Source organism: Cannabis sativa, chromosome 4, assembly GCF_029168945.1.
Source record: "Cannabis sativa cultivar Pink pepper isolate KNU-18-1 chromosome 4, ASM2916894v1, whole genome shotgun sequence".
Lineage (NCBI taxonomy): Eukaryota > Viridiplantae > Streptophyta > Magnoliopsida > Rosales > Cannabaceae > Cannabis > Cannabis sativa.
The window spans coordinates 33836772-33849208 of NC_083604.1; the positions used below are offsets into that span (position 1 = coordinate 33836772).

A 12437-nucleotide genomic window follows, 5' to 3' on the forward strand; every position below is an offset into this window, starting at 1 on the left:
TATTCAATGTAGATCATCTATTAGAGGGTCATTGTTCAAATTAGGATTATAACAATGGATAACTAATAGCTTATCTATATCGTGGAACATATAGAGCGTTCTATATAACTGAGGGTGCAATTCCAAGTTCTAAGTGTGGATTCAATAAGGAATTAATAAGTTAGGGAATTTACTTGGTAAATTCGGTTCGACTTATTGGAAGCTCGGTTATATAGGCCCATGGTCCCCATACTACTTGAGACCATACTGCTTGTAAGACTCAGTTAATTGATTTTGATTAATCTATTATAATTCTAAAGTTAGACTATGTCTACTTTATGAATTTTCACTAAGCAAGGGAGAAATTGTAAAGAAAAGAGATTCAAAGTTTATTTATTAATTAAGAGACTTTGTATGTCTAATTAATACATATATTAAATGAAATTATTATTTAATAATTAATTTTTAGTTATTAAATAATTAGAATTGGTATTTAAATGGTTAAATTGGAAAATTGGCATTTTTGAGAAAATGGGATTGAAAAATAACAAAATGGGAAAGTTGCAAAGTGAAGCCCATTTCCCTTATATGGCCGGCCACTATGCAAAGGTTTTACCATTTATTTTTCCATTATTTTAATGCCATACAATTCTAACCTAAACCTAGATAGCATTCTATAAATAGAAAGTGTTGGCTTCAGGAAACTATGACTTGCATATTGTTCCTTTCAGAGAAAGCCATAGCCGCCCCTCTCTTCTTCTTCTTCTCTTGAATTTCGAAATACCTTGAGTGAAAGATTAGTGCCCACACACATCAAGTGATATCTCAATCATAGTGTGTAAGACTGTGAAGAATCCAAACAACAAGAAGGAGAATCAGCATCAAGGAAGGAGAGAAAGAGATCCAAATTCAGATCTTGATTATGCTCTGCTACAGAAAGGAATCAAGGGATAGAGATCTGAATGGAAGGAGTCATTATATTCCGCTGCACCCAATGTAAGGTTTCCTAAACTTTATATGTGTTTATTTCATTGTTTTGGAATTCATATAAGGTTGTTAATGAAACATACATGGTAGTAAATCTATATCCTGATAAAATATTTCCAACAGTCTCGTCCTATGACAGAACCACAGATCCAGTCTCGCATTTGAATAACTTGAACATGATAATGCGAGCGAGTAACATGACGAACAATTTATGCTGTATTTTGTTCCCCACCTCGCTTGTTAGAGCAACGAGTAGCAGGTTTAACAAGTTTACTCGTCATTCAATAATTTCCTGAGAGGAGCTGTCCAGGGATTTCAAGAAGAAATTTTAAGTCGCTAGGGATAGGCGACCTGAAGCGGCCTCGCTAACCAATATAAAACAACAGCTTGATGAAACACTTAAGGCGTACTTAAGTCGTTTTAGCACAGCTGCTTCTAGGGTTAGAAACTTGGATGACAGCACGCAATTTATAGCCCTTCAGGCGGGGATCTCCACTGATCCATTAACAACCGGGGGCGAGTTCTGGGATGATTGACAAGGACGTCCGATAGGAAGCATCACTGAGTTCAACGAGAGGGCTGAGGTGTTTGTCTGGAAGGAAGAACCCCAAAAGGAAATGAGCTTGTTGAAATAAGCTCAAGAGGTAAACCCAGTAATGTTTAAACATGGACTGCTTCCACGAGAATTAATAACTCAGGGGCTTCTCGTTCGAAAAGAAAGGATGAAATTAGGGAACCGTCGAAGGATAGAAAGAAACCAAAGAAGCATGACAAATACGTGCAAGTGTATACTATTTATACCAAGCTCAATGAAACTCGGGAAAATATTTACCTCGCACATGAGCAGAAGGTAGCCTTCGGCAAACCCGAGCCTATGAGGAATTTGAGGAGCAAAAGAGATCATAACAAATATTGTAAATTCCATAAAGTTATTGGGCATACGACCGACAAACGACACCACTTGAAAGATGAGATAGAGAGTCTCATCGCTCGAGGCCATTAATTTTAAACTGTATGTGAAAAGACAGGGCCAGGGATACAACAAGCCCCGTCAGCCTAATAACCGAAACAACCAGGGGTTACAGCCTATTCCTGTGGAAGGAGAGGACATCCTGGTTATTTTGGGATGACCACATATTGTAGGGGAAAGCAATAACGTCCAGAAAAGATATGTGAGGGAGATAAAGAACAAGCAGTCGATCTTTGCCCCAGAACATTCCAAAAAGGTGAAAACCGAGGAACCCCCAATTACAGAGGAAGATGAGAAGAATGTGAGATACCCTCACGTCGATCCGCTGGTCATAACCATTCAACTCGCCAATAAGAGAATCAAGAGAGTGTTAATAGACAATGGGAGCTTGATAAATATCATTTATAAGGAGACTCTAAAGAAAATGGGGCTCGAAAAGGCCAAGTTAAGGCCTTGTATGGTGAATCTTTGTGGATTCACCTGAGATAGCGCCGCTAGCCTTGGGATAATCCAGCTCGCATTAACTTTAGGCGAGGCACCTTTAACTGCTACTCTTATGCAAGATTTTTTAGTTGTCGACCTGCCCTCGGCTTACAACATATTGTTGGGTCGTCCAGCACTGATCGGACTAGGGGCAGTCAGTTCGATCAAGCACCTATCTTTAAAATTCCAAACACCAGATGTCAGGTCACTTAGGACACAGTCTTGTAATAGATGAAATGGACTTGACATAGGATGTCTTAGGATATGATGGGGGTATAAAAGGAGAATGGCTCACTATAAATAGGACCCTTAAGTTCATTGTAAGGGAGGGATTTTTTAAATTTTCTAAAAGCAATGAAACATTATGACCTTGAGATAAAAGAGATTTATGAGATCCTTATTGTAAAAATTCTTTGAATTAAGTTTTCATTTAAGTGTTAGTTTAAAAATCTGATTATATTGTTAACAAGTTCTAACCGTCAACAGTTAGGTTTTTTTGTATTTATTTAGTTATCGTTAAGTTTGTATTTATTTTATTTTCGTTGATCAATTATGATAAATAATTTTAATTTAAAATTCTATTTTTTTTTTTAATTTTAAAAATATTGATTTAATTGCCATATAATGTTATAGGATGGAATTTTTCGTAGAGTTTGATAAACCACATAGGTAAATAACGGAGTATAAGGAACCGAACAATAAATTTGAAACAAAAAGGGACCTAAGGTAGTTTACCGATCAAAAATAAAGAAAAAGGGAAAAAGTGTATACAGAAGTAAATGTAACGAATTTGACACCAAATTACCTGAAAACAAATAATAAAAAATTAAAATGGTATGCTATGCTGAAAAGTAATTTAGAGAGCAATAAGTTTTTTTTTTCTTTTTCCTTCTTTCTTTTCTTAAAACTCACACAAAACATAAATGAACTAGAAACAAAGTCTTCTCTTACATGCCTCAAAGGGCAGTGGAGAATACAAGTTATTGTAGAAGTTTATTGAACCCATATCTGTGATAATTTCTTCAATTAAGTCTCTGCAAATTCGGTCTTGCAATGCTAAGCCTATTCTTCCAATTTCACGCCTCTCTCCCCAAGCAATGTCTTTGGATACTTCTTCTACATTCTCTCTCATGGCTTCACTAGTCCATAATGACGATGATGACGGTGGTGGAAGGGATGCTGCTGCAGGTTCCACTCGATGTAAATAATCAGGACTACTAACGATTGTCTTCCTATGAAGAGATTCACATGTGATTCTATCAAAGATGCTTGGATTGATGAAGTCTTCTTCTCCTTTTCTTTTTTGTTGTCTTGCTTGATGTTGAACTCTTCCTGTACCATGTTATTACGTTTAATCATACAAAAAATTAAATATGATATAATTGGCATGGAAAATAAAAGTTTGTGTAATTACCATTATCTTAATTTTGACCGATATAAATAGAGTACTCAAGTAGCTATCATGTATTAGTGGACATCTAATCCTATCTAATTTTTTTTGTATCAAGTTAAAATGTGGTTGTTATCAATATCATGAAACCCAAATTAATCTTTAAAAATTCAATCCAATTAAGTCATTCTCGTTAGATTTCCTTCAAATTTAAGTATAATTTTCTTAAATACATTAAATATCATATAAAAACACTTAATCTCATCACTAATTTAATAAATAAAATTTGACTGCATAAAGTTGTAGAATTACTTATTTCTAACCGTAAAACTAAAAATTTAAAGTAACTAATACACCTACACAATTATCAAAACTAATTATTGTAGTTAATACAATTACTCTCTTTCAAGTTTTCTACACTATAGGAGTACTGTGGAATGGTGAACGATATATACGTTTAATATATACATTGCCAATACAAATTATCTATATAGTGTACTTAATTATATGGTATAATCATTATATCAAATCCATAAAAATTTGTAACAAATTCAGAAAAAAAAAGTGTAACGAATGTATAAAAACATCCGTCACATAGATATAACTATGGAATCACCTTTTTTTTTTTTTCTTTTCTTTGAAATCCATAAATATGTCCATCTCATACATATTTTAGTGCATTTATTGTACATTTTGTATGCATTGGATATGGCTACATTCTGGGGTGGGCATCATCGAATCCAATCTAATTGAACCGAACCGATTTAATTTAATCCAATTACAAAAAGTTAGATATCAAATTACAAAAAGTTCGATATCCAATTACAATTGAATTGGATGCTAAAAGTTAAATTCTAATTGAATGGGATCGTTATTGGATGTCAATTTTAAAATCCAATTAAAAATCGATCCAATATCCAATTATATTTATATATATTAAAAAATTATTTATACAATAAAAAATATTGAAAAATATAATATATATTTATCATATTTTTATAAAAAAATTTATATGTTGAATTTGTAACACTTGACTATTTTGCGTATTTATTTTTATGATATTTTGTTCTATTTTATTACTTAGAAATATTTTTTTAATTATTCAAAACTTTTAGCTACATTACACTTGTAAGAATAGTATGTTTATGAAGTATTAAACCTAAATAAAATATGATACTTAATTTTTATGTATTTTTTTTTTCATATTTTTAAGTTAATGTTAAAATTTATGTGTGTAATTGGATATTCAATAAAAAAAACCGATTCAATCCAATTAGTAATTGGACTGGATTGGATTGGATTTTGAGGTCTAATTGGATTGGATCGGATGGTGATTTTCTAAGTCCAATCACTAATTAGATTGGATCGAGTGAGGAAAAAAAGGTTAGATTGGATCGGATGCCCACCCCTACTAGATTCTGTAACTATTACCCTTGACTTATATACATATATTTATATTTAATTTTTTAATTTTATGTATATATGTTTCATAAATATTGGATTTAAATGTATAAGTTCAAAAGAGAAAAATAGATAAGACAAAAGATGTTTATATTTTGTATTGAAAAATGAATATGGATTACAATGAAATACAACTACTTACAATGAAAAGATTTCTATGTGGGTTTTTATGTTGATTTTGGTTGTAATTTAGGTTGCTTCGTTAGTTGTTATGGGAGTTTCTACGTGGAATTCCGTAAAATATTAAAAAAAAATTATTTTTAAATGTAAAAATAAAAAAGTCCCTTAAAATTATCCCTTATTCTTGGGATAAGTTAAAAAATACCACTTTTTTGTATCCATTAATTAAAAATACCCTGATCATATTATATTTTATTAAAATATTTCCACTTTTCACCCTCACTCTCTACTTAAGTCTAGCATATAATTTATATTAACTTAAAGGGTCTAATGGCGATATAATCTATAAAAATGGGTATATCTTAAAAAATATGAAAATTGAGGTAAAAATTAAAACAAGTAAAGTAAAGTGGGTATACCATGTAATTTCCTCCTTATTCTTTGGTATATGAACATCAAGATTATTTAGCCCATGATATATGTGGTGGGCTTAGATGGTTGGCCCAAATTCATTAGCACAACACATGTGGATTGGATCTTATACTTGTATTCTTGTAACTTGTAAAGCCACATTAAAAAGGAGAAATTTGACTTTTTATGCATTTAGTAGATTAAAGTATTTCCCTAAACCTAAGTTAACCCATATTGATAGAATATGCTAATATTTTATAAAACTCAATTCTACCCCTCCCATTTGAAACACATGATCCTATCTCTTTCTCCCTTCCCTCTCTCGCTCTCTAAACTCACCCCAAGCACTAGACCCACAATCTAACACCCACAACCTTGGTCCCTTCTCTCCACAACCACTGCGACCACATACCCAACGACCCACGGACCCAACGACACACAGACCCAACGACTTCTCCATCTACCATGTTTTCTCCATCAGCAATATTGTCAAATGAAAAATTGTATAAATTTTAGTTATTTGTGAGTTTATGTTTTACTTAGGGTCGAAAATGACCAAATTTATGTTTTGAGCAAAAAAATAGTTTTTTCGACAGGCCCAATGTTGGTCTGATGCCTTCCTGTTGATAAAAAATGTTAAAGTTGAAGATGAAGGTCTGATGGTGGCCTGATGCTACCTATAAATGTAGGATATGGTTTGATGGTAGTCCGATGGTGGTCTGATGGTGGTGCGATGCGTTCCTGACGAGCTTAATGAATGGAGCTTAACATATATAAATGTAGAATATGGTCCGATGGTGGCCTGGGGTTACCATTTTCTTATGCACAAAAACATAAAAAAAATGGGTAGTATTGGGCAACTATCGGACAACAATCAAAGCACCATCGAACCCTCAAGGAAAGACCATCGGTATGGATGGGAATAGAGAGTATGGATGGTGAAGTTAGAAGAGAAAAGAAGAGAAAAGGGTATTATAGGTATTGATATAAAGTGTGCTCAATTTTAACCACAGGCAGCCAGCCCAGGCATGTGACAAAAGTGCATGCAGCTGGAAACCTTACAACAAGTACTTTGCTTTTCTAAGTGATAGAGAGACTGAGGGGTCATGAAACACATGCCACTATATAAAGCTGCCTTCATCTCTTTCTCTCTCTCTCGAAATAATCTTTGACTCCATAATAAAAGGAGTCAGTGGTTACCAAATACCAACAACTTGTAATAAAGATAATAACACAAACAAACCGGCCCCTCAATTAGCATGTCAAATAATCTATAATCTAGGTCCACTACTGATTAATCGTCTGAGCTGATATTTTTCCTAATTATATAAAGCGATTGGGAAACGGCTCTCCTGAATTTAACCCTACCCAATTAGTCGTCTATTGTTAATTCTTACTTTTTGGTTCATAATTATGACAAACATTTCTGCAGTGTGACTCAAAAACATTTTTTTCTTTTTCTTTTCTTGCTTTGAATGCCAGCAAACTATGTTTGTGGTGAACAAACAGTTCACAGTCATTTTGACACAGATCTTAACACAACTTAAATTTTTTAACAATAATGTCACATCTTATATCAATCATTACAGCTCTATGTATAATATGTAATTATGTCTTATTCTTCTAGCTGTTATTAGTCAACACTATTCAAAATTTTAAATTTAGCCATATTAAAATTTATAATTAAAAATAAAAAAATATTAATCACACAAAAATAATTTGTTGTGATTAAAATATATTTTTAGTCACAATATTTATAATAAATAAAATTAAATTACTAATAATTTTTAAGTATTATATTTTTAGTCACAATTAATTAATTTTTTAATGTGACTAAAAATTATGTTTAATTATACATAATTTATGTTAATAACTAAGTGTTGTCAATTTTTTTAGTGCAAAAACTAATTGCCTATGTTGTTAATTTTAGCATATATAATTACAAATAGTAATTTAAAAATCACTGTCCCCCACTAACTAGAAATAATGTTAATGTTATATGATTATGAGTGAAAATTAAGTGCATGCAATTATTTCTTACTTGGAATACTAAAATCGCTTTATCTGTGGACTGTAGACTGTGGTGGGGCAGGGTCATTACTTTTTACATGAAAAAAGTTTGTTCTGTCTCGTTTCTCTACAAGGATATGGATTCATTCATCCCTAAAACTTCCAAATGTAACACTTTTCTATTGTATATTAGGAACATTCCAACACTAACTGAAACTAATTTCTATAGCTTACGGTTCTAATAAGTTAACAGAGCAGTAGAAGAGCACTCTCCCATTGACACACAATTCAGGAAGCACACACACAGAGACTACTACAATACAAAACTAAACTCCATGATATAGAATGATTTACCACTCAAATATATTGATAAGAATATTGCAAAAATCACACATTATTATTTAGTTCTAGATAATTAATTGTTGATTCCCGTTCTCTGTATTTTTTTTCCTTCTTATTTTATTAATAATATTTTTTCTTTTTTAGTTCTGATTCTTTTTCTTTTATCTACAAATATATTTATATATATATATATATACATATCTCCATAAATAGAAAATACCACAAGAAAAAAAAAATTATGAAAATTTTCAAATATATATAATTGAACTTAGTTATTGAGACCGCACTCTTTAATTGTGTGATTGTGTTAGTGCTCTATAGTAGTCTCAGTAGTAAAGATAAAAATTTGGTCATGCAAATACTATTAAGATTAATCAAACACGTACCGTAACTTAACGACTGTCGTTTTGATTGAAATAAATTGCTCAGAGGAGACCGAGTGGACTCGTCAAGAACTGAAACCCGACTCGGCTTGTCAGCATTATGATTATTATTGTTGTTAATATGAACCTCCAAACCTTTATTAACTCCATCCGAGTTTCTCAACACAGCGGCGGAAGCGGTAGGTGACTGCAATTGCTCCGCCGATCGCACGGCGTTTATGATTTTCTTCAGAGCCTGCAAGTCCCGATCACATTTCTCCAAGGCGCCCAGAAGTTGCCGGCGCTTTTCGGCGGCGGATGAATATTCCGACAGCTGTTGCTGCACAGTGTTAGCTTTCGACAATATCATGGACTTAGTAGTTGAAGAATAAGGCTCTTCCAATCCCATTAGCCTCGCTACTAGGCCTGCTGGTGAGGCTGATTTGAAGTTATGCGGCGAATTAACTGAGTACCGCCTAATCTCCGCAGGCAAAGTAGGGCTCCTCGGTACCTCGCAGGAGTGTCTCTGGGTGACATTTTTCGTGGAGGAGGGGTTTGTTGAGCTGATTTGCTTCTTTTCTTTATCTATGGATTTAGAAGACTTTGTAGCAGTAGTAGGAACAAGCTCGTTTTTGGCTTGCCTTTTTCCTGGAGAAAGAAATATACATAACAAAGAAAGAAAGAAGGAAAGAAGCAAATAAGTAGTGAAAGAGAGAGTAATTAATTAAGTACCGAATGTAAGTAATTTTCGGCGGCCGTGGTAATTGGAGACTAGATGGATCATGGAAAAGGCCGGACATGCAGCCAACGACCTTGGCATGGAGTTTTTCGGTACCATTGCTATCGCTTTCACGGTGAGAAGATGATGAGGGGAGAGTATCTTGTGTCTTCATATCTCTCTCTTCGGTGATTATTGGGTTAGAGAGAAAAGAAATATGACTATAGCAAGGGACATTACATTTTACATTTATATAAACAAAGTTTTACATTTCTATTTTTATTACTTAATTTTTTTCTTTTTTAATGTTTTTACTCGTTAAAGCTTCAAAATTTGTTTTTTGTTTTTTTTTTCTTTCTTTATATATATATATATTTTTTTAATCAAAATAATTTTTATTAGACAGAAACATCCGCTGATACAAAGGCCTGAAGAGAAATGGGAGCATCGCTTTCAGTAAAACGACGACCTGACCAATAACAAGCACCACGTGCCATACAGGACTTTGTTAGCAGACCGTTTAACATGACCAATAGAAACATTACTTAAACAAGATAAAATAGACAATCTTAAACAAATAGACCAAAAATAGAAGGCATAGATACCGAACTAAGAATAGTTTGAACAACTAAAATGCAATCTGTCTCTAAAATAACATTTGACTTGTTATGCCTCTTTATCCAACCAAGTGCCTCTTTGACATTTAGAATTTTTGCAATTTCGGGTCGGCAACTGACAGAAGAAATAGTTGAAAACGCCTCAATTATTTGACCATCATAGCCGCGCGCTACAAAACCAGTTGTGATCTCATTTGTGTCTTCAAAAACCGCTCCATCCACATTAATATTTAACTGCCCAGCAGCTGGTTTGGACCAGTGTTCTCTTGTGTCAGTGCGATTGGAAGCCAAGGAACCCGAATCCAGCCACTTAGACTGGGCACACGTTTATTGTCGAAGAGTAGTACGAGCTAGCCAAACAAAATCAGCAGCACTACAACTTTTACCATTCCAAAGCATATCATTCTGAGCCTTCTAAATTGCCCAACCAACCATGACAACTTCTTCAACCAACCCCTTATTGCCTAATGCCAACACTTCCATAAACCAGTCAAAGAAATTGGTTGTTGTAGAATGACCAACACCTAACGCCGATCGGAGCCAACAAGAATGAGCAAAGGAGCATTGAACCAAAACATGGAAAATTGACTCTTCCCCATAGTGGCACAACACACAGTGTAAAACCACAGGAACATGTTTACTATGAAGCTGAGTACGTGTTGGTAGACAACCTGAAAGAGTTTTCCAAGCAAAATGTAAAATCATCTTCAATTGATTTTTTTATTTATTTTTTCTTTCTATTCTATCTCTATTTCTCTTTTATATTTTTATTTTTCAACTCTCTCTCTCTCTCTCTCTCTCTCTCTCTCTCTCTCTCTCTCTCTCTCTCTCTCTCTCTCTCTCTCTCTCTCTCTCTCTCTCTCTCTCTCTCTCTCTCTCTCTCTCTCGTCAAAGTAATTTTTTTTATCATTGTATTTATATATGGGCTATTATACACTAAAAATTAGGTATTTTAGTATTAATAGAATAATAATTTATAGCCTTTAATTTAATCTAATAGCTCAAATTAACTCTTAAAAACTACACCATAATTAATATATTTTTTTAATTAGTATTAATTATAAATTTAACTAACGAACTCCTAACCCAACTCCAAACTTAATTTTTTTTTCACTTTTTATTTTATATCGATTTAAAATTTTGTTCTAATTATATTTTTAAAATTTCAAATTTACTCAGAAAAATATTTTAATTAAATTTATTTTTTAAACAACAAATATACATATAGAGAAAATTATAACATATTCAACTTATAATAATTTTAAAATAATCACTGTTTATCGAGATTTTCGGAAACATATTAATATGAATTGAAGAAATTGCAAGATACTAATAATAAATAAATTGATTTTTTACGTGGTTCAGGCGTTAATGATCTTAGTCTACTAGTCAATTGTATTAGCCTTTGTTGGCATGTATTTAAGTATTACAAGTGTTTACAATGACATTTTTGTATTCGTCTTGTTTCTTTCACAGAAGAAAGCTCTCTAGGAATTTTGGGAGAGGTTTTTTAAGTAAAAAATTATTCACCTCTCGTTCATAGAAAATAAAGGTATTTATAGGCACACATGGGGATGAAGACATACCATTTACCCACTTAGGGTTTTGTACTCTACTCACTTTAAGGGCTGCTACTATAATAGGACGATCTGACCATTAGTTGATAAGAAGCATCTTCATCGTGTGGCGTACAAATGCAGTGAAGGATTTCGTACAAACTAGGACACATGTCGTGCAAAGGTCTTTCCTTTGCAGAATACTCTCTAACCAGGTCGTTGGGCAAAAGGCATGTCCAGAGGTGCGTACGCGCACTACAATGGCTGAGCCTGGGGGACAAGATCTGATCTTGTGTCAAAAACATGTGTAACTGCCTATATATAGGACAATTTTCATATGGTGCTGACATGGCCATTGGCCTCAAGACTACTACCACGTCCTCTGACCATTACACGAGGGGTACTCTTCACTCGGAGGCCATTTACTTCAACTACCTTCCATGTGAAGACTCGGTTTAACTGAGTCAAAAGTTATATATAATAATAAATAAATAAATATAATAATATATATGTATATAAAAAAATAAACAGACCACCTCTCGTACTCTTCATCACTCATTCTCTCTTTCTCTCTCTTCAAACCACAGAAAAACCAAAAAACCCCATCACCGACCACAATCTGGCCCCACGCATCGAACCAATCAAAACGGCAGGTGCTAGCGACCTCAACCCCCAAGCGGTACCACTCCTTTCGCTACCATTAGCTTGGGATCACAAGTCAAAGTTTGGCGGTTCAAACTTTGAACAAATTTTCCAGCCACCTCCTGTGTTCGTTTGATGAGCCATCTTTACCACTAGACTCATCTCGTCAACGAGAACAAACCTACACTAAACCATTTTGCCTAACTCACTACTTTTTTTTGTGACATTTTTTTGTAGCTTCGTCCCTTTTAGGCAACTTTCTGACAATATTGTGTACTATTTTGATAAATAGTTAGGATGGGTGTGATCTACTCGTCGACACGGTCGTTTTGATATACACTACCCTTATTTTTGGCAACGTTTCTGGTACACTAATTTTTACCACCACC

The 12437-nt window shown here is 33.6% G+C and overlaps 1 protein-coding gene across 1 annotated transcript; it reads right to left on the reverse strand.

Annotated features, from left to right (window-relative positions):
• Positions 1 to 3223: 3223 nt before the first annotated feature.
• On the reverse strand, positions 3224 to 9486 carry LOC115712132 (uncharacterized). Its single transcript, XM_030640373.2, has 3 exons — positions 9248 to 9486; positions 8540 to 9163; positions 3224 to 3751 (listed from the first exon to the last, which is right to left on the reverse strand). Exons 1-3 carry the CDS (start codon positions 9351 to 9353, stop codon positions 3348 to 3350), a joined length of 1134 nt encoding a protein of 377 aa, XP_030496233.2. The 5' UTR covers positions 9354 to 9486; the 3' UTR covers positions 3224 to 3347.
• Between the last annotated feature and the right edge of the window lie 2951 nt (positions 9487 to 12437).